Below are 22,148 nucleotides of genomic sequence, written 5' to 3' on the forward strand. Positions count from 1 at the left end.
TGGATCAACTTTACTTTATGTGTCATTACTTTTCCAAATCAAAGTAAGAAAATAGACAGTTACTTTTTCCTGCAGTCACCAGCTGGGTGCTGAAACTGACCCAAAAGAGTTAGTTTCTAACGGTTACACTTCATGATCACCTGAAAAAATAAGAATATCTTGCTTCCATAGAGGTGGGCTACAACATAATACAGATACTAAGCTAGGAAAACATGTTGAGAGACTATCAAGTTAATAGTTCAGTTCTGACTTATTCCACCCATACAACCATGCATGTAGTGATAGAGTTTTAAAGCATAACGGATAAAAGCACTGCATGCATCTCATGCTCTGTTAACATCATGCCCACTACACAATGACATCTGGAAATATTTACTGTAAGCAAATGTTTGTGTTGAATATGGCTATATTGCAATTGCTTGAACTTTCTTTTAAAAGGAATACATGCTACAGAATGATAGAAAGTGAAACGTAATGATTTTTCATCAACACATAAGATGTGTAGAAAACGCTAATTTCATACTTTTGTTGAGGACATGTCTGATGATGAATTGAGTGTAGAAGAAAAACATAAATCTCTGACTGTGTCTCTGTGTGCGTGTGTGTGTGTGTGCGTGTGTGTGCGTGTGTGTATGTGTGTGTGTGTGTGTGCACATACAGACATGAAAATGAGAACATAACATTTTTTCTTCTTTATCTAAATTAGATATCTGTAATAGTAATAATGTAGTGGTTTAATCTTCCTTAGGTATTAATTGTCCTATTATCCACAGCTGAATACGATAACATTTCTATGATATATTACTGTTACTAGGTTGTAATTCAATTTATGTACATACAACATAATTTAATTAAATAAATCCAATCCAAGTGTCAGTAAAAGTGGCAACACCTTTTTGGATCATGTCTGCATTTCTCACACACAAGTTTCTTGGTGAACACTCCCACCTAGAGGTCATCTGCAGCAAAAACATCTTCTAGTTTCAATTTGGTTAGAACTTGGCAGCAAGAGCCCACATGATGCCTGGACATATTAAGGAGTCAAATCTCTTAAAATTAATGGAGATTGTATGATTTTACTTAAGCCTTTCTTTATTTTATCCTCAAGATCCACCAGATTCTGTTCTATATTAAGCAGCTGAAAAAGTAACATAGGATGGAACTGATAAAATTCTTACTATACTTTGCAATGGCCAACTCTACTGAAAAAAAATCTAAAATATGAAAAACCAGCAGACAAAAAGCACAAAAAAAAGACTTTAACTTACTATGACACATGGGTCCAACTTAATAACATCCAGTCTTCTACCAACATAGTTACATTGAAAAAGAAAAATGTGGCATAACTGTGACGTCTTTCAATGGTCTTTAAAACTTTAAACTGTATTTTTAGAAGCCTGTAAAAATATGTTATGGCAGTGACCTCTAATCTCCTACCTCTTCTGTCTGTTTCTGCCCTCCAGTGAGGGCAAAGGTCAGGGTCTGACACACACTATACTCCTGAGCTGTTACTGTACGGCTGCAGTGTCATGCTGAAGAACATGCACAGCAGGGTGACTGCAGCAGTGAACTGGCCTCTGGACATCCAGATGGAGGACGGTCTCTCTCATCCTGAAGCCACTGCTGCCACCCTGCTAATGTCCTGTAGACTTGTTCACTCTTGCATGAACTTTTGTTGTCAGCAGGTCTTCCCAGGCAAAAGAGCAGCTGTGTAAAAGTAGTTGTGCTGCAGAATATCATATTATTTAAGAGTAACTATGCAAAAAATACCATTTTCACTAACCTCTCTGCTTGAAATATTTGAATCTGTTGGAATACACTCAGCATCACTGATGGGTGTGATAAGGTGCATTTATAATGAAACCTGCTTCCCCTGTGTGGCCCAAACTCAGGAGGGGACAGTAAGTTATGTGGGTGGTGGTGTAAACATAAATAGCACCAATAGCAGAAACACAGCAGTCCACAAAGTTAGAAATTATACAGCCCTGTCACCTTCGTTGCGTTCACTACAGACAAACTGCATCGCTGCTCATTTGCTGATCGTACTATTTCACAGTGCAGCTATGAAGAAAGAACATTAACAAGTTATCTGCTTAATAAACAATATCAATACCACTCTCACAGCCTGGCTGGACATCAGAGAGGCTGTTTAACATGGACATGAATGGGGAGGAAATATTGATCAGAGTATCATACACTATTATACTTAACATGTGAAACCCCAGAAGAACCCAGTAGCCTAAGGTGCATCAATACATTTTCAGATATTTTTTTAAATTGCTCTGCAGGTTATTATGAAAGTTTTATTCTTACCTTGTCTTATTTATAAGTATAAGCTCTGGAATCATCAGGCCATGCAGATATTTGTGGTGTTTAGGTTTCAGGTTCCTTCCTGACCTCCTGAAACAGCAGGTTGACCAAACAAGACCCTCAGGGAGCAACACGTGTCAGTGTTATTTCCTTTTTATGTCCAAACGGATCATTGAGCTGAGCGGCCATTTCTCCTCCAAGCCGCATTCAGGTGTGTTCACGCCTGTTCAGTGGAGAGGCAGAACCTTCACTAGGTATTTATTATTATATGAATGGCCGAACAAATGTTATATCAACTTTTTGATGGCCCCCGTCTCTTTCGACATCTGTGGTGTGTCACATCGCAACATATTAAATGACTCAAATCGGTGACAGGGCAAAGTCAAATTTATTTTGTGCCCTCGTTGCAGGTTTGTTCTTACAAGTTGTTGGTTCTCAAAGATCATTTATGGAGTAGAAGAAGCATCACTCTGTAACGCTACTGAATCAGTGTTTCTGTGGTTCCAACAACTTTAGCAGAGTGAGACGTCTTCTCTAGTAAAACCATCACCTGGTCGCATCATATGAGTTCAGGAGTCAGATTGACCCAGATGAGATGATTTATATTGTGTCAGTATTAAAACAGATGAGATTTCTTTTTGTAAACATTTGGTTTTGGTTGTAGTAAACTCCCACAACATTTACTGGATACTGTTTGGAATAAGGCACCTCCCCTTAACAACTTCACTGTGCCTCATTCTGAACATAACACTCCTGGAACATTCTCCCAAACACAGCACAACAAAACTCAGCATGTTGATTCATTAGTTGCTGTATTTTCATTAAAATGAGCCACACTTACACGTTTCCATTCAGTGGAACTGTAATCACTAATATCTAAAAACCAGGGCAAATATAGCAAAAGTGTCTGTACCCCTAGGGTTCAACAATAAATGAGAAAACATGTTTTTTTTTTTTAAAGGGAACATTAACCCAAGTAGTGACTACAACCACAATTAGACCAGATAGCTTACATTGCACTGATTAAAACAGCACTAAAAAAAAAAAAAAATCTACTGCAATATCTACGCATGTAGATACTGCCAATTTAGATGTACTAATGTAAATATATTTTAAACAAGTAACAGGAATTACCTACAGTATGTACATCAAAGCACTGTTAGTGAACAAATTCATTAAAACAGTCATGTAATTAAGACAACAGTGGTCAAAGCTTATTAGGAACAACATCTGGGAGTCCATGTTGGATCTAGATCAAACATGGGTGGCAACTAGAGGTAAATCAGTGTTTTTTTTTCCTCAGGTAACTCAGGTATTAGTGAAATGTCAATGTGTGAAATTAGCTGACTTTCCATAGAGCCTGTTTTATTGGTGCTCTTTGAGGAATTCTTTCATATAAGCAGCGAGGGCTTCGGTGTCCTCCAGTGTTACAGCGTTGTACAGAGACGCGCGAATGCCTCCAAATGACCTGCAGGGGGAGACAAACATTCATGTTTAAATGCAGAAGCAGTGACAGAGCGAGGGCCCTGTCTTCTCTAGAGATCAATGAAATTCAACATCACCACATGAGGTACAAATTCTAACCTGTGTCCTTTCAGCGACATCATTCCACGCTTGGATGCACCATCCAGAAACTCCTTTTCCAAAGCCTCATCTCCCTCTTTCTTCCCCACACGAAATGTTATATTCATGCGGCTTCGACAAGACCCATCTACAAGACACCTGGCCAGGTGCACACAGCAGTTTTCACCACGTAGTTATTTTACATTTCATTATTTTGATCACTTTCTACACAGTTACTTTAATCAGTTTGCATTTTTAAAAATGATGTTACTGAAATAAAGAAACACGTTCCTACAGGTTCAAGGTTCCTGTTTTAACATCTGCTGGTGTTGTTCTGTGATACTCACACATAGAAACCATTAGAAGTGTCGACGATGTCATAAATCATGGAAGACTTCTGCTTGCTGAGCTTTTCCATGGCAGTGCTGCCGCCATTGTTCTTAATCCACTCCAGGACCAGAGCCATGATGTAGACGCTGACCCAATGAAACAATGAGACTGATTCAAGTACACAGAAAAGTACTGTTTACGTAATGTTAGCGAACTGTTTAGAAATATCCTTTATAAAGGAATCATTTGAAAGTTTGGGACTATTACAGCTAGAGATACCAGTGATATCACTCTCACAGCTGTACACTACATAATACATAAGCATCTGGTTAGCTTAGCACAGCATAAAGACTGGAAACATGGGGAGAGAGATAGTCTCTGTATATACTGATAATCCTTAATGTGCAGGACACTAAGGAGCTTCTGAAGTGAACACATGAGTCTGTACCTGAAACATGGTGGTGTGTTGTAGAGGGAATTCATTTCAGCCTGCACCTTGTAGTCCAGGATAACCGGACACTCTTTCAGAGTGTGGCCCAACAGGTCCTCACGCACAATAACGACAGTTACCCCAGCACAGCCCACGTTCTTCTGAGCCCCGGCGAAAATCAGTCCGAACTACACAGGAGAGAGGGCACATTATTTACCTGTGTGGAAAAAGCTGTCAAACTGACTTAAAAAAATAAAGTTTGTGGGTTTTTTTAATTTATGTTTCATATTGTGTCTGTTTTGCACAACTTCACTCCACATTATTCAGCATATAAGTTGTACACACTCAGGCTCATGAGTACTCGGGCTCCACTGTTGCTTAAGCTAATGGTGAGCTGTGCAATGTAACATGGTAAAATGCACACTACCAAGTTAGCATGCAAACAAGTATTTAATGTTGACTCACTACTGTCAGTGTCTTAGCATGCTAATTGGTGTGTTTTTGTCTTATTTTGTATGTTTTCCTCACATTGTTTGTCTTTCTAATATCTAACCTTGCTTTTCCTTAGTATAACGTCAATAAATTGACCTTGTATAGAGTTTTAACATCAATATATCTTGTGTGTGGCTTTAAGTTACATGAGTGCTGTGGTTTCCATTTAAATTTCCTTTCTAGTTGAGGGGTAATAAAGGTTTTCCAGACTACTGACTGACTGTATATGCACATCTGCCTGTTTATGTCCTCACCTTTGACACATCCACAGGTCGGGACAGGAAGTTGGAGGACATGTCGCTGACAAGGACCACCCCATTTGTTTCAGGTATGAAATTGAATTCCACACCATGTACCGTCTCATTGCAGCAGTAGTAAACGTAGGAAGCTGAGGGGTTCAGGGTCCAGCTGCTGGGGTCAGGGATTTCTGGAGGAAGCAACAGCAGAGTGTGGTTAAATCAAGACTATTATTTTCCTCTACTCCCAATATTGTCATTGAGACATAATCCCATGCAGACTCACTTCCATAACTATCCAGCTTCGGGTGGACAATGTTGATTTTGCCATATTTCTCTGCTTCTTTTGCTGCTTTTGCTGACCATTGGCCAGTCACCAGGTAATCGGCACACCTGTCTCCCTTCAGGCCTATCAGGTTGAGAGGAACAGCACTGAACTGTCCAGTCCCACCACCCTGCAGAAACAATACCTTGTAGTTGTCTGGGATATTTCTGTGAAGACAGAAAGGCAGAGATATCAAAGTGTAAATCAGTAAACTCATGCAGAGTCAAACATTTAAAGTGATCCATAACACACAGAGATAGAGTTCGCAAAAATATTTATGACAAGTATAATATCTTGTGTCAATATTAAATCCAAGGTTACTTTCTGGTACACAACCTTGAACCACTCTAAAATTTTATGATTTGAGGACTTTTTGTCCCACAATATACTTCTGGGTATGGTGTTCGTCAGACTAAAGATGAAAAAAATAATAGGTCACCCCAGAATGTTTAATAGCATTATTTCTAAAAAGTGTATTGCCAATATGTTGGCCTTAATTTGGAAGCGTAACAAGTTGGGACTGCAAACCAGTATAACTGTGCAGCCCCTTTCTTTATGGACAGAGCAGTGAAAAAACAGGATAACACAGTAAGAAACAACTGTGTGAAACAACAAAGGCAGCACTTACAACAACTCTCGCAAGAGATGCTCTGTGCTCTTAAGGATTTTGCTGAAGTCAGCTGACCGATGGCTCATTTCTAAGAGGAACAGAATCAAAAACATTTTTCATTTAATCTCGAGGTTGTTGGCATTTATATTTGGGTCATTTTACACTGTTGTACTTTTATAGCATAGATTCCAGTGAGTGAGAAAGCAGAAATGAGCTATGAGACATGTAGATATGCTGCTTGTTTCCATTATTTTGACCACTGCATTTATATCACTGGGGTGAGGATAAAAAAAAAAAAAAACACAGTTCCTAATGAAATGGCAGCTCATAAGAAACACAGTCATTTTGTTTCATAATAACTTCAAATACATCCCATCTGCAGTTCTACTCACCAAGGACACTAATACCACAGCCGCCATAGTAGAGCAGCTCTTTCTGAGCTTGAAGCAGCACCTGAAACAGGAATGTATAAGGCATTAAAGTATAAACAATCTTTCTAATATGTAGATCAAGCATATTTCAACACCAGAGATTTATAAAATAAAGCTTGAGCAGCAATAAGAAGCCATATGTAAATCAGTCAAGCCCAAAATTCAGAGGCAGATGTGTCCAGATGTGTTGGGCCTGTTAGTAACCACAACAGTCTGATGATACAGTAGATTGTCATCAGTCCATGATGCTTTTTAGCTGGATACTATCTCATCTACTGAATCTTCACCCAGTGGATTCTTGTCACTTCTCATTGAAAAAATATTTAAAAACAATGAATCTCCAATTAATTTACTATTGATTGATGAATCAGCTTGATCATGTCAGCCTCAGTGATTAGTTTAACTACTCTCAGTATTGCTTAATATGTCAATAACTGTGTAAGAAAATGATGAAAGATGTCAGATTGCTCAGTGACAGAGAAAAAGCCTGTGAAAGCGACTTGTAACAGAGAAAAGGGCCCGTAGCACAAAACGTTCCTCATTGTTCGAATATACATTTTGCATTAAGAGTTTGATCAGTAGCAGCTTCCATGTGTTTTCTGCCACCTAGAGGCGACATCTGCATCTGCTGTTGCATGAAATCACAAAGGAACGTGTTTCCACATGAATGAATGAGGCTGATGCAACTCAGCTCACAGTTCTCAGGCTGTGGGAGCCAGTGCCAATGCCAGACCAACAGCTCCCAGATATGAAGCCGTTTGACAGGTTTCACTGTCACACGCGGATAATTAGGACAATCGAGCTTTAAATGTTGCATCGATCGATCGCATTAAACAACAAGACTCGAACTGATGATCCTTAGCCCGCATCTGCAAACACAGTCTCCACCGCGTGAAAATTAAATCTCTGTATGATTCTGGCGATTCACTTTTGCAGCAGTTTACTCAAAAACCGTCTTTTAATGAATCTTCTCAAACGTAACCTGAGAAAATGGGACGTAACTTACGGACTGGGGGAGTTTTGCAGGTCCGGCACCAAAGTTGATGATTTGTTTCTGCTCCATGATGTCAAACGTGTGTTCAGCTGGTGGATGATACCTGCGAAAACAATCTCCCCTTCAGCCTGGGCCGTAAACCTGCCGTCCTCCTGTTCTCGCTACCGTGCGCACCAATTATGTAGCAGGGGGGAAATGGTGCGTTCAGGTTTCTCGTAAAGTCGCCTTTTCATCTAACAACCTAGGGTGGTTATACTGCGTGCAGGTAAGAGTTGCGATGTTTGGCTAATTTATCGATTATTCGACCAGAAAAGTTAATTGGCAACAGTTTTAACAATCGGTTAATAGTTGCAGTGCCAGTACCAGCTTCTCACATGTGAGCCCAAGTTGCTTTTCTTTTGTGGTTATGGTAATAAATGATATACAATCAACGTCATAGCCATTTATAGACTGAACCAACAATTACTTGAGAAAATACTTCTTAGATAATGCAGAATCTGTCTTTAATATTGTACTGTGTTGTACATTTTAACACACATTTACCAAAGGGAAAAAAAAGAATTGAATTAGCAGGTATACATAATGCAGTGTGACTTTTGAGGCCCTCAGGTTCTGGGGCCCCGGGGTGCTGCTTGATTTAACTACCTAATAATGGACTGTTGCATTTTGCTTGTTTAGTCGCCCTTTAGAAACCATGAAAATACAAACACTTTTTGTCGTCACCTGAAGGCAGCACAAGGAACAAAAAGCACGAGCAAATATCCCATTGGCTGCTATCATTGACTATGAACAGGTCCGGCTGATTTTGGCTGCACTTCAATTCATGTCATAGCGTATGAATATACTGTTTGACAAACACTGCACGTTATTAAAATAATCTCATAGCTAAAAAATCAACTGAAGTGAATAGATAAAACTAAATATGATGTCCTATGTATTAGGAGTACTATACAGAAACAACAACTAGGCTACTTACAAATGGTGTCAAAACACATGATACTCAAATATAAATAGGACACAATGAAAAAAGAACGAAATAAGAGGAACAGCATTTAACCATCAACCTTTGAAAATGTAACAGAACAGATCAAGTAGAATTTGTGCATTTTGGAAACGAATGAAGCCCAGATCTTCCTGTAGCTTAAGACTGTTACAAGGCTGTTGCCCAGACAGGATACAATCACCAACAGCTGTAAGTGCCATTATAAAACAGTAAGATAATTGTATCTCAGCAGCTTGTGAGGATCACAACATGCACATGACTGATTTGTCCTTTTTAAAAGATCAAATCACAAATTGCGTCTCATTGTGTGTGTGTGTGTGTGTGTGCTCACATTGGCCAGGATGATCTAGGTGGACCCATCAGACCATATTTGTGTGTGTGGTGTGGATGTGGGTGTGGGTGTGTGTAATAGGATTAGAGGACTATTATTATCTCCAGCACAAACTATAAATAAATGATGAGTGCACACTGTCCAAATACTAAATATGGCCTTTAGGATACAGATGAAAGAAAGTGCATCTCTGCTTCTCCTTTGGGTGCCTGGTGGACCATTTCTCCTTCTTCCTCTGCATCCATGTTTCCCACCCTGACTCTTCTCCTTGTGTGCCACAGAAATATAGCAGGGAATGCATGCTTGAAAGCCTTTCTGAAGTTGTTCCCCATGAAAGCATAAACCAGCGGGTTGATGGAAGAGTTGGAGTAGGACATGCAGTGGCCCCAGATCTTCAGCTGTGGATGCAAAGTTTAGACAGAGATACTAATCGATTAAAACCTTACTACCTACCTACAGCACCATGATGCTGAACTAATCATCCTGCAGAGTAAGTCACCTTGTACAAAACATAACTGCGGAGGCCAAAAGCTTGCAAGAGGATGCAGACCTGGATGGGGCCCCAGCAGATGAGGAACAGGGCCACCATTACTACCACCATACGGGAGACTCGGGCCCGCACTGCTGCTGCTCGCACTGCCTGAGCCTGGAGCTGGATTTAGGGTGATAATCAGGTGTGGAATTAAAAACTGAACAATAACTTTTGCAAATAAACTTCAAATCTTTCTCTTACTTGGTAACTACTGTCGACAGGATTCACACTGGGTTGGCCCATGCGTTTGAGCATGAAGGCGTAACAGGCGGTGATGGTGAGCAGGGGCAGCAGGTAGACGGCCAGGAAGCTGTAGATGATGAAGGCTCTCTGGAGGCAGGCTGAGGGGAAGACCTCGCTGCAGTATGTCTGAGGACCAAACCAGTATCCTGCCTCCAGACGCTGGTACACAGCTACAGGGATCGATAGAAGCAAAGAGCCTGGAGAGGACACGGTGACATGACTGTGACTCTGTGGAAAATGTCCATAATCCAAACCAAAAAAACATGATAATTATGAGAAATCTGAAAATCCCCTGCTGCTCTGTGGAATTACTATACTGTACCTTTTGTAAGGCAACAATTTAGGATTTCAATATGTGATTGGGTGGTGATTTTAACAAACATTTGTAGTAAGTAAAGTAGTAAGTAGTGTATGTAAGTACACTTTTCTGTGAATGACAGGAAACTCTCACACTGAGCTATGGTGATGGCTGCTTCCATGTCCTATATACAATAAGAAAATAGGACAGTGCTCCCCTGAAATGACTTATTGTTGAAAGCTTTCTAGCAATCTTGTTTTTACAATCTCTGAGTCCCTAGACCTATTTCCAGAACAATCACAGATGATGTTGACCTGGATTAGTAATCAAAAGACACAATAATCCCAGTAAATTGTAAAATGGCTAGTCCAACCTGAATTCAGTAATTGCTTTGTGTCTTTTTTTGTTCTTTGTTTTTGTTTTTTTTTATCAAATCAAATCAGCTACATTGGGTTTTCTGGCTGATTTCAGTGCAGTAAATAATTAAAACCAAAGGGGTTGCTGAAAAGTAAACACGTGTGCATGGTGTGTTTTTGTAGGACCTATCCAGATAGACACTGAGACAGCCAGGGCCATGCGGGGGGTACGGTGTCGCAGCGACTGCAGGGGGTAGACAGTCACGTAGCAGCGGTCCACGCTCATCGCTGACAGAGTGATGCATGTCGCCTGAGCTGTCACCTAAACACAAGCGCACACACATAAAGTAAGTTTGTTTCTCTTACTTTTGCTGCACAAAGAAACAAAGTACTTCCTTCAGTGGTGTGCTGGTACATTGGTTTATGTCTTGTGCTTTGTAGAAAATGAAAATGTAATAACAGCAAAAAGCATAAGAATAAATTTGAGAATTATACTTTATGTATAATGAAGTGATTTATTATCTTTGATGGTCATTGCTATTGGTGGCAGAGTTTTCAACAAAAACATAATAGCTTGCATTTTAAGTGATTACACCTGAAATTTAGAAAGAGTTACATTGACCCATTTTTTAAAAGCATCTCAACTACATGTGCTAAATGAATGACACACACAACTATACTGCTTTAATCTTCATAACGTTAGACTGACACACACAGCTTTTTATTAATATTGCAGCTCTGTAGCATGGCACTTTAGTCACCATGGCTTTTCCATCTTCACTGCAATAGTGATGGTTAAAATGCCAATATTAATGGTATTTTTACTGTAACAAGCATGTTTGTTTCTGTGTGCATCTCACTTGCTGAAGGTAGTTCACCAATCTGCACATAAACTCTCCAAAGATCCAGCTGGGCAGAGGGTAAAGTGTGGCAGTGAAGGGCACACAGCAGACCAGAAACATGATATCAGTTGTAGCCAGGTTTACTGGAAGAGAACAAGAACAATGATTCCAGAAAAAATGAATTTAATATGTGTTGACATAGATGTATTCAAGGGGGCAAGAACATAAATAACTGTATCTACATCAACATCACTGCCAGGTGCCAAGAGTTTTTTTTTCAGGTTTTTATAATCCAAAATGCAACTTCATTTATACTGTAATTACAAGCCACTGCCAAGTTAGATGTGTTAATTGTCTTATTGCGTGTTTTTATAATTTGTGGTCAGGACTTCCAGTATTGACGCTGAGTGGCTTATTTTGATCAAATGAAGTAATCTAAATTCAATTAATCAAGAGGACAGGAGGAGTTCTGGTGATGTGTATTTAGGTTTTTTTCCATTTTATCTGAAATACAACAGTTTTCTTTTTGTAGCCGAGAATCATGTTTGGGTGATCCTACATCCTATATAGTTTGGCTGTGCAGCTTCAAAACAGCAGACAAAAAAATATATATATTTTTATGAAAAGAAAATAATGAAATAAAGTTTTAAAAAAATGACACTGTCTTACCTATGTAAAAGTTGGTGACTGTCTTCATCTGCTGATGTTTGGTGACCACATGAATGACCAGCGAGTTACCGACCAGGCCAACCAGCATGATAAGGCTGAAGAAAGTGGGCACCAGCCAGGCATCAACCAACACTGGTGGCCTTCGACTCTCCAGAGCTGCGGACTCGTTGCATTCAGACACACAGTCCGGACTGTGATTGGCAGCTGATTCCACTATCATCTTCACAGCCTGGAGTATTGCTGTGGCAGGTAGAAAAACATGATTTGAGTCCTCAGTGTCTTTTTTGATCCTATCAATGCATGTTTTTTTAAATGCCACCATGTACATTTTAACATTTACAAAAAAAGTAACAATATTAACGTGCAGAAACAAGAATTGCAACAAAAATCAGGTAAATTCAAATGTGTGTTATCTGCTAATTTGGTGAAAAAGCCAGATAAAATATTTAATCATATTAAATAAGCTTTTTTCTCGACAAATTGCTTTGGTAAGCTCTCCTTACCTGTATTGTGCCTGTGGAGCGTTCCTCTTGGCACCGTCACTGGTGGGATGCTGCTCTGTTCTCTGCAGGTCTGAGATGAAAGCACTCATATAGACCACTATAACTGGGGAGGGGAGGGGGTGTTTGGAGAATCCAGACTCGTTATGCTTTGTGAGCATTTATGCAAACACAAGTGAGAGAGACCCTGAGCCAATAGCAGTTTTCAAAAAACAAAATCTCAAAAAACCCTGTAATTACCCACCACTGGGTGCACTGTGAAATGACTGTAGCTGGATCTACATAAAGTGATTTGACATTTTCGTCATGCCAATATCCAGGAATAGTCAGTTTGATCAAATAATTTCCCAAAGTGTGTTTTGTTGGCATATAATAAGGTCAGAGCTACAAGCAGAGCATGGTCTGATTTTCAGAAAATAGCTGTTACATTATGTTAAAATAATATAACAGCTGTCAATCAAGTCAAGCAAACCGACAGTCCATAGACAACCACTTATTTCCTCCAAACTCCATCACAGCTGAAACTTATTCCGACATATTCTGTTATAAAAATTTGCAATAATGTTTTTTGTGTGTGCAGGAACTGGGAAATCATAATGCCTGGTGCTTACCTGCAAACCAAAGTGACAATGAATGAATCACGGAGGGCATGGGGGTTGTGGTGACAGTGCAGCTTAAGCTCAGAGCAAAACGTTGTCATTACATCCTGCATGACCTTGGCTGCTAATCAGTAGGTGGCAAACATTGCCAATTTCACAGCGTGACACACAGAAAGCGCTTGAGTACAAAATGTTTGTTGTTTATGCAATTGTTGTTTGACACAGCGTCAAGCATATTGTCATTTGATGTTAATTGCTTGAGATGAAATAAATGAAAAGTGAACTATGATTGACAAACATGTGCAACAAGCAATTGTGATTTGACCTTAAACATGACCCGACATCACATTTCCATCACATTTTTCTCTTTTGCCAAAGAAGGAAAAAATGTCCTACAGAAACTAAATACAACATAACTTTTTTCTTATGTACATATACAGTGGGTACGGAAAGTATTCAGACCCCTTCACATTTTTCACTCTTTGTGTCATTGCAGCCATTTGCCAAAATCAAAAAAGTTCATTTTATTTCTCATTAATGTACACTCAGCACCCCATCTTGACAGAAAAAAACAGAAATGTAGAAATTTTTGCAAATTTATTAAAAAAGAAAAACTGAAATATCACATGGTCATAAGTATTCAGACCCTGTGCTCAGTATTGAGTAGAAGCACCCTTTCGAGCTAGTACAGCCATGAGTCTTCTTGGGAATGATGCAACAAGTTTTTCACACCTGGATTTGGGGATCCTCTGCCATTCTTCCTTGCAGATCCTCTGCAGTTCTGTCAGGTTGGATGGTGAACGTTGGTGGACAGCCATTTTCAGGTCTCTCCAGAGATGCTCAATTGGGTTTAGGTCAGGGCTCTGGCTGGGCCAGTCAAGAACGGTCACAGAGTTGTTCCGAAGCCACTCCTTTGTTATTTTAGCTGTGTGCTTAGGGTCATTGTCCTGTTGAAAGGTGAACCTTCGGCCCAGTCTGAGGTCCTGAGCACTCTGGAAGAGGTTTTCTTCCAGGATATCTCTGTACTTGGCCACATTCATCTTTCCTTCAATTGCAACCAGTCGTCCTGTCCCTGCAGCTGAAAAACACCCTCACAACATGATGCTCCCACCACCATGTTCCACTGTAGGGATTGTATTGGGCAGGTGATGAGCAGTGCCTGGTTTTCTCCACACATACCGCTTACAATTAACTCCAAAAAGTTCAATCTTGGTCTCATCAGACCAGAGAATCTTATTTCTCATAGTCTGGGAGTCCTTCATGTGTTTTTTGGCAAACTCTATGCGGGCTTTCATGTGTCTTGCACTGAGGAGAGGCTTCCATCGGGCCACTCTGCCATAAAGCCCCGACTGGTGGAGGGCTGCAGTGATAGTTGACTTTGTGGAACTTTCTCCCATCTCCCTACTGCATCTCTGGAGCTCAGCCACAGTGATCTTTGGGTTCTTCTTTACCTCTCTCACCAAGGCTCTTCTCCCACGATTGCTCAGTTTGGCTGGACGGCCAGGTCTAGGAAGAGTTCTGGTCGTCCCAAACTTTTTCCATTTGAGGATTATGGAGGCCACTGTGCTCTTAGGAACCTTGAGTGCTGCAGAAATTCTTTTGTAACCTTGGCCAGATCTGTGCCTTGCCACAATTCTGTCTCTGAGCTCCTTGGGTAGTTCCTTCGACCTCATGATTCTCATTTGCTCTGACATGCACTGTGAGCTGTAAGGTCTTATATAGACAGGTGTGTGCCTTTCCTAATCAGTCCAATCAGTTTAATTAAACACAGCTGGACTCCAATGAAGGAGCAGAACCATCTCAAGGAGGATCAGAAGAAATGGACAGCATGTGAGTTAAATATGAGTGTCACTGCAAAGGGTCTGAATACTTATGACCATGTGATATTTCAGTTTTTCTTTTTTAATAAATTTGCAAAAATTTCTACATTTCTGTTTTTTTCTGTCAAGATGGGGTGCTGAGTGTACATTAATGAGAAATAAAATGAACTTTTTTGATTTTGGCAAATGGCTGCAATGACACAAAGAGTGAAAAATTTAAAGGGGTCTGAATACTTTCCGTACCCACTGTAGTTGTTGATATTTTTAAATGCTTGTCTTTTCTAAATGCATTGATGCAAAAGAAAAGGAATTTACAATGTCTTGAAGTACACTAAGCAAGCACAGGGAGTGGAAAATGGTGGAAATTTTCATTATTACATGACATTATTTTTTCCATCCTCTGCATTCTGGGTTTCTATTTGTTTTTGAACATGCAACCCAAATGTCTTGGTAAGTACTGCAATAATGACAGATAAAAACAGGCAAATTATCTTCATTTCATTTTTCTTTAATTGTCTTTAAGAGTGGTTAAGAAGTGGGTTCAGGTGAGTTGTGACAGCCATTTTTCCCAGACATATGAGAGTGTTTGGGAATCCCATATTTCTTTGCTCCACCTAGGAAAAGCTTCCTCTGGAGGTCCATCAAGTCCTCAAAGAACCATTCACTGGTTGGCCCTGGATTGGAATCATGCATATAAAACAATCAGCAAATGATCCTGTGAGTATTAGTAACAAATGCTTGTGCCTTAGTCGTCATGCAATAGTATTTCTATGTTTCAATTCAACCATAAATAATGGAGATAGAGCTTGAATGGCCCATTTAAGAGATCTTTGTGCTGAATTATAGAGTTCAATAAAATAACAGCATGTTATACTGCAGGACGATGTAACAGAACAGAGCAGAAGTGATTTACTTGCATTTGTGAATGTAAAGAGTGACTGTGCAATGAACTGACCAGTTTGGAGGGACAGTTTGTGTGGCATCCCCTGAGGTTCACAGGAATGCTGTTTAGTCCAAGCATGAACACCCAGGATGTGTGGGTATATCTCTTTCTTCTTAAGTAATTCTCCGAAAGAGAAGGTTGACTCAGAGGGTGGAGTCTTAGATTTTTCCATAAGGTGTGAAAGAACGACAGGAATTGAGGGTGATATGTTTTGCTGCAGTTGTCGCTCCGGAACTGTGGTCTCTGCATTGCTGTGGGAAGGAACAGGTACTGTGGCAGGTAAGCTTTCACTCAGTGGATCCCACCTCTTGAACTCACATTTGGACAACAAGATGATGTTTTCAGGGAGGAAAGCTCTGGATCTAATGGTCCCATGCCTGGCCTTTAGGATGGAAAGAGTAGCACTGATGTTTCGGGAGTCAGTTTGTGTGGTGTCACAAGGTGAGGATTTCCTCTCAGCCAAAGCCTTTAATAACTCTGAAATCTAGAACGTAGCAGAAACACAAAGAAAACACAAAGAAAGCAAAGTAAACCTGTAATCAACACATAACTTCAGCAATACATACATACAACAATACCTGCAATGTATCAGATCATGTGTAATGTGAAAGTGATCGTTGATACTGATTAACCCACCGAGAATTATCACCCACTACTGTGGCTTAACAAACTTGTCTTTCAACAAACTAGTCTTTCAGTTCATTGTTTGTTTTCAGACTGCAACTTCACTTTGCATGTTCTATCAGCTTTACCAACCATTCATCATATCATACATAACCTAGCCAGCACCAAAACTGACAGACATTACTAGTGATGTTTTTAGCTGCTAAAGGGTAAATATATAAACAGAATATTTACACAGTTAAATAGAAACTGATTATTGACCTTCAGTACATTACCTAAAGAAAGTTGCTAAATGCCTTGAAAATCTAAATGCTGCAAACGCTAATATTATTTAGTTACTTCAGCAAACAGGTAACTGTCTTTACAACTACTGTGTTGGGTGACAATATCACAATAACATATTTTTTGTTATATATTACATGTAGCTTGGTCCCAAGCTGCATGTTTTAATGTGTATTTCCATTTTAATTACAGATATTTTCCCTAGAAAACTCATAAGAATAAAGCAGTCAGTTTCGGATTTTAAATTCAGAGTGACAAATGGAATATCTCCTCTTCCCCTATGTCTCTTGACAATATTATTTACAGACCCACAGTAATCAGAAACAATTAGTAATTTCAGAGTGAAGATGTGAGAGTAAGCAGTATGTTCTGACAAAGCTAGTGTTAGAAGTCTGACAATAAAAGCTGTACGGATATTTATTACTACCTTAAGCCCTAAAGATTCTCTATTGTCAGAATCTTCATCCTTCTTGACACTGCCCATGACCCCAATGCACCTTAAAGAATCAAGCAAAAAGAGAAAGAAATCAAGGCTACATGTTGCTTCAGAATTAGTAAAAGCCTAAAATAAGATTAACATAAATCCTTCAAAAGGACTGTACCTCCCCGACAGCTCAACAGTCTTCTGCAGCAATGTGAACGCGATGATGCAACAGTAACACAGATTCCATCTGGTCCTGACACCTGAGCAGTTTCTATGACAACCGAGTCATGAACATCACTGCTCTACACTGGTTAACAGTTCTCCTTATAGGAAAAGTTTTTTCCTTACAGATATTACAGCCAAGCTATAAAAGAGAGGCCAGATCATTTCATTTACTGGATTTATTATTTTATATGTACACAGACGTATTGCACAGGTTATACATTTTAAGAGCACAAGGTCTATGCAAACACAAAGTCCTGGTGTTGATCAAGCAAAAAGAAGCCATTATAAACCTAATATACTCCTATGTAAGAAAACAAGTTTTGTGCGTTTTGTTGTTTGTGCGTTGGTAGTTCAAGGGGTATTTGCATTCTTTATATTTACACACAAATACACACTTGAACTTTTCAAAAAGACTTTACAAACTGATAAAGCAGTTTAAAGAAACTCAAACTTTACTACCTATGCTACCTATTACCTTTACATGACGCTGGGTAATGTACTGTCTTACAGGGACTGTGTCAAACAGCTGATGATGGCCTTAATGCCTATGGAGTTTGGTGGAAGGCTTTAACATAAAAAAACAATATAGGTAGTAGTATCATGCTTCAGCCAACTCAAACCTCATCAACTCTCAGCTTCAGTGAGTACTTTCTTGCGCCATGTTGTATTTCCTCCAGCATACAATTCATCTTTGTTCATATTTGACATATTCATTCGACTGAATTTCGGAAAATTATGTGCGTTTCTGTAAAATGGCCACCAATGTATATATTAAAAAAAAAAAAAAAAAAAAAAAACTTGCCTTTTAGGTTCTTCTAAGGTTTTTCAGATGAAATTAAAAAAAAAAAAGCAGTTGTCGACATCACAAGTACCTGAACCTAAAATCGTTAACATTGAGATGGCTTTGACTATGCTGATTGTATTAAAACCTTCCTCTAATCATGAAAACGCATACTTTAGCTTTAGAGGTGTGTGTATGCGAGTGGTGTGGAGGAAGAGCAGTGGTAGGACTGGATGCATGTCCACATCTCACAGGTTTCCTCATGTCTGACGTCCTTGCTAACATTCATTCCTGCAGTTTTTATAGACAGGACAGGGTTTGGAGCAGGATGGGTGTGGGAGGACGACCAAGGCTCTGCGTTGCTCACATGTTGAAGCTTTCTCCACATCCACATGTGCCCTTGATGTTGGGATTATTGAAGACAAATTCACTGGACAACTTTGACTCCACAAAGTCCATCTCAGTTCCAAGAAGTGTCAGCTGAGCCTTCTTCTCTATAAACACCCTCACTCCTGCAAAAGTGTCACAGTAGATCCATCAGTGCTCCTAAGTTCAAACCTGAATACCCAGCCACAATATCCAGAATAATCCCTACACCCCACAATGAAATATTTGAGAAATCCACTATGTGCAGAATTAAGGTGTCACTTCCTGTTTAACTGCTTTGCTGCTGCTGCTGCCATTGGTAACAGTTAAAAATTTGTTTAAATATTCAAATTGTAACAGTCGTGACACTAAAGCAAACAATGTGTGTAAATATTTGACTCTTCATCAAATATGCCAAAGTTATGATTTACATGTTTTCTCATATTGTAAAACAGACACAGCAATATGTCATGAATCACTTAGAAAAAACTCTGAGCCACTCCGCTTGTCTTTATAACCCAGATTCAACATCTTTCACAAAAAGGAAGAAATCAGACAGCTTACCATCCTGCAGCACTTCCTCATCAGATTTGTCTTTCTCCTTGGTGTACTCCAGTGTGTAAGTTAGTCCATTGCAGCCACGTGTTCTCACTCCAACTTTCAAACCAATCTGAAGAAGAACCAGAGGAATGTGACCTTTCGCCCTTTTCTCCCCAATTCTGCTATAAAATATATTTGTACATGTAACAGGAGATGGGCTGCAGATGTGTTGATGTCAAGTACTTCAGTCACTTCAGAGTTTATTAATATTATTATTACAGCAAAGTATAGTTTTCCCATTTCCATCAATATAATAATAACAAATTAATTTATGGTGCATACTCTTCTTTCTTTGATGTGAAAATTGTTTCAGTACAGAGCTCAGAGATATGGCATGAAGCTGTGTACTTCCAGGTTTGCCATGTTAGGAAAACATCTGCAAACCAAAATAATCTTTCTAAAAACAAAGAAAAAGGATATGAAATTACAGATGGTGGCTGATGTTGCACTACTCTCCTGCCACTATACATATTACTTTAGACTTTCCTTACAGTAACTTTATGTCTCAATTCAGCAAATCTATTGCCTAAAAGCTAAAGCACCTTTAGCAAAGGAAGGAAGAAGTGACTGTGTGGCCTTATGTTTTCCTCTTACATATAAGGTAAAAATAAAATGGATAAGGAAACATTATTTTGATGAGAACAATGCATCATACTGTAATAAAATTTAATAGTCATAACATTATAGTGTCCTGCTGCCATTAGAAAAGATGAAGCCCTGTATGCTTGATGATATGATGTTTCAGTGAACACTATTGATTACTTACATATTCAGGCTTGTCCCGTAACAACAACCTGATCTCGTTCACAGCTGCTGGAGTCTAAAGAAAAGACAACAGACCATGAGGCTAGTACTCAGTGGTACAACACAGACAGAATGAGTGTAAGTTGTCCTCAAGATACTGAACCAATGAATGATGACAGAAACTTAACACGGTGTACGTTAAAATTTCTGTGGCTGTTTGACACTGTGACCCACTAGTGTGAAAACACTGCTGCTGGACTAACAGTCCAACTAGTCTGAAATTAGCACCAGTACAGAATAATTAAATGAACTTCCCTGTAGAAGTAGATGGTGATGCCACATGTTGGAATCTGAGAGACTGAGGTAAACTACATTAGCTACATGATGTTAATCCCTTAAAGCTGGTATGTCCGTCTCTTGCTAATGCCAAATGTACAGTACATCCAAACTGTGTCACAGCCTGGTTGTTTTGTAAGAATGCTGTCACTAAACTGTGTAATGGTCATGTCCTAATTTGAATTTATAGCAAACTTATAGCAAATTCAATGCGACTCTCTAATGACACATCACCTATAGTTGCCTTAGAGCTGAGGGATGTCCTATTGCTTCATGTTTACTTCAGCACACTACCTTTATCAGCTCAGACCACCATACAGATACATTATCTTGCTACAGCACTGTCAGCAGAGCCGATACTCACCATCATCCCGCCCATGGCAACAAACCATGCAACAAATGTCTCAGTACAATCAAAGTGAGTACATCACAGATAGAGAGGTAGAGAGGAGTGACTCAATAGGGGTAAACAACAGACTATTTTAGTACAGTGTTGGCCCAACACACGCATCTGTAACGGGTGTTCAGTTGGGTTGAGATCAAGTTAAGTGTGAAGGAAATAGCATATGATACACACCATTTTCATACTGACCCATTCATTAGTTTCCCCACTAATTCTTTATTCAGAAGTCTCCTCTGATTGGTCAAGCATCTGTATTAATGGTCTAAACTGTGGCCTAATAGGGCGTCACAGTCGCAGTCTTTTATCCCCTCTTCCTCATCCTTTGAGCTGTAACAAGTAATTCTTCTTTTTTTGTCTAATCATTCACTATAATATGGTCAAAAATAATGAGAAACCATTTACAATTTCAGAGTCACCAGGGAGGTCTTTAATTTGTTTGGTTCAACTAGCAGTGCTAAAGATATTCAATTCGCTGTCATATATGACAAAGACAAGCAGCAAATCCACATATGTGAGAAGTTTTAATGAGAAAATGTTTAGCATTTTTATTGCAGTTTATTGATTTTAAGTTGCTGTTTACTTTGTTGCCAGTTTGTCAACAATGGATTCATCATTAAAGTTATTTTTAAGCAAAGATGCCAAATATTTTTTAGTTCCAGTATCTTAATTATAAATATTTGTGGGTTTCCTTCAAACCTTTCGTCAAAATCTGAACTCAACTCAATCTATATAGCAACATATGGAGTGTAAAACTAGATTGCCACTTTCATTAAAATCAATCAATACTGAACTTTCCCGTAACGTTATAAACTGGGTTCTGCTTTCAAAATGCCAGCGAGTTATTAAGTTAGTTTTGTACAGCTTGATATTTCTGTAAGTTAACGTCACTGTCATCAATCGATGGACCATTACAAAGCACAGTTCAGTTTAACCACCAGCATATTAGTCCAACAGTCGCCATTTCGCACCTTTAAAGGTACGTTTTGATGGGAAAAGCTGTAAACGCAGTGAGATATTCTGGGTGTAACGTTAAGTCGCTGACAGCTAGCGCTAGATAGCGTTAGCATAGCTAACTTTGGATCAAGCTAACGGATGCTTGTGTTTCCTCATTGAAAATAAACTCAACAGCTACACGAGTGTTTTGGATGAGAAGCAGAGCACAGACTGTAACTCACCAGTGTCAGTGCGGCTCTTGTCGGCAGTATCTTTCTTTTGCTGACCGCTCGGACGGTCGCCCGCACCAAGGAAGCAGACATGTTTCTACAGTTAAAATCACAACATTCTATTGCGCAAGCGTGTAAAAACAATGGCAACCACCCCAAATTAGCAGCCTGTTCACTGATTGGCCAATTATCGTAACGAACGGGCGCAGCTGCCAATGGGCTTTCGAATACAAGTGTCCAATGATGTACAGTATTTTGTGTTATGCAACCCAGTGTTTTCTCTACCGCTCGGATGTAACCTGAGAATACTACTTTTTTTTCAACACGTTGTCACTTTAGTCTA

General features: G+C 39.4%; 4 protein-coding genes and 1 long non-coding RNA gene across 5 annotated transcripts; 1 reads left to right on the plus strand and 4 right to left on the minus strand.

The window, feature by feature from the left end:
• Positions 1-3,105: 3,105 nt before the first annotated feature.
• On the minus strand, positions 3,106-7,909 carry psat1 (phosphoserine aminotransferase 1). The gene is made up of 9 exons (XM_026322261.2): positions 7,734-7,909; positions 6,689-6,749; positions 6,315-6,384; positions 5,648-5,853; positions 5,380-5,552; positions 4,652-4,821; positions 4,221-4,349; positions 3,895-4,032; positions 3,106-3,778 (listed from the first exon to the last, which is right to left on the minus strand). The coding sequence occupies exons 1-9, from the start codon at positions 7,788-7,790 to the stop codon at positions 3,676-3,678; spliced, it is 1,107 nt and encodes a 368-aa protein (XP_026178046.1). The 5' UTR covers positions 7,791-7,909; the 3' UTR covers positions 3,106-3,675.
• Positions 7,910-9,135: 1,226 nt separating this feature from the next.
• kiss1rb (KISS1 receptor b) lies at positions 9,136-12,234 on the minus strand. The gene is made up of 6 exons (XM_026322262.2): positions 11,996-12,234; positions 11,345-11,469; positions 10,671-10,806; positions 9,789-10,027; positions 9,555-9,707; positions 9,136-9,453 (listed from the first exon to the last, which is right to left on the minus strand). The coding sequence occupies exons 1-6, from the start codon at positions 12,213-12,215 to the stop codon at positions 9,217-9,219; spliced, it is 1,110 nt and encodes a 369-aa protein (XP_026178047.1). The 5' UTR covers positions 12,216-12,234; the 3' UTR covers positions 9,136-9,216.
• On the plus strand, positions 9,832-13,207 carry LOC113139212 (uncharacterized). The gene is made up of 3 exons (XR_003296532.2): positions 9,832-10,831; positions 12,057-12,244; positions 13,076-13,207. It is a non-coding gene; the product is annotated as an uncharacterized LOC113139212 (long non-coding RNA).
• A 2,205-nt stretch (positions 13,208-15,412) lies between these two features.
• LOC117152690 (uncharacterized) lies at positions 15,413-17,247 on the minus strand. Its single transcript, XM_033325360.1, has 3 exons — positions 17,191-17,247; positions 15,870-16,341; positions 15,413-15,588 (listed from the first exon to the last, which is right to left on the minus strand). Exons 1-3 carry the CDS (start codon positions 17,245-17,247, stop codon positions 15,443-15,445), a joined length of 675 nt encoding a protein of 224 aa, XP_033181251.1. The 3' UTR covers positions 15,413-15,442.
• Positions 17,248-17,570: 323 nt separating this feature from the next.
• Positions 17,571-21,934, minus strand: isca1 (iron-sulfur cluster assembly 1). The gene is made up of 4 exons (XM_026320630.1): positions 21,818-21,934; positions 19,926-19,979; positions 19,124-19,229; positions 17,571-18,705 (listed from the first exon to the last, which is right to left on the minus strand). The coding sequence occupies exons 1-4, from the start codon at positions 21,896-21,898 to the stop codon at positions 18,557-18,559; spliced, it is 390 nt and encodes a 129-aa protein (XP_026176415.1). The 5' UTR covers positions 21,899-21,934; the 3' UTR covers positions 17,571-18,556.
• Between the last annotated feature and the right edge of the window lie 214 nt (positions 21,935-22,148).

Source organism: Mastacembelus armatus, chromosome 9, assembly GCF_900324485.2.
Source record: "Mastacembelus armatus chromosome 9, fMasArm1.2, whole genome shotgun sequence".
Lineage (NCBI taxonomy): Eukaryota > Metazoa > Chordata > Actinopteri > Synbranchiformes > Mastacembelidae > Mastacembelus > Mastacembelus armatus.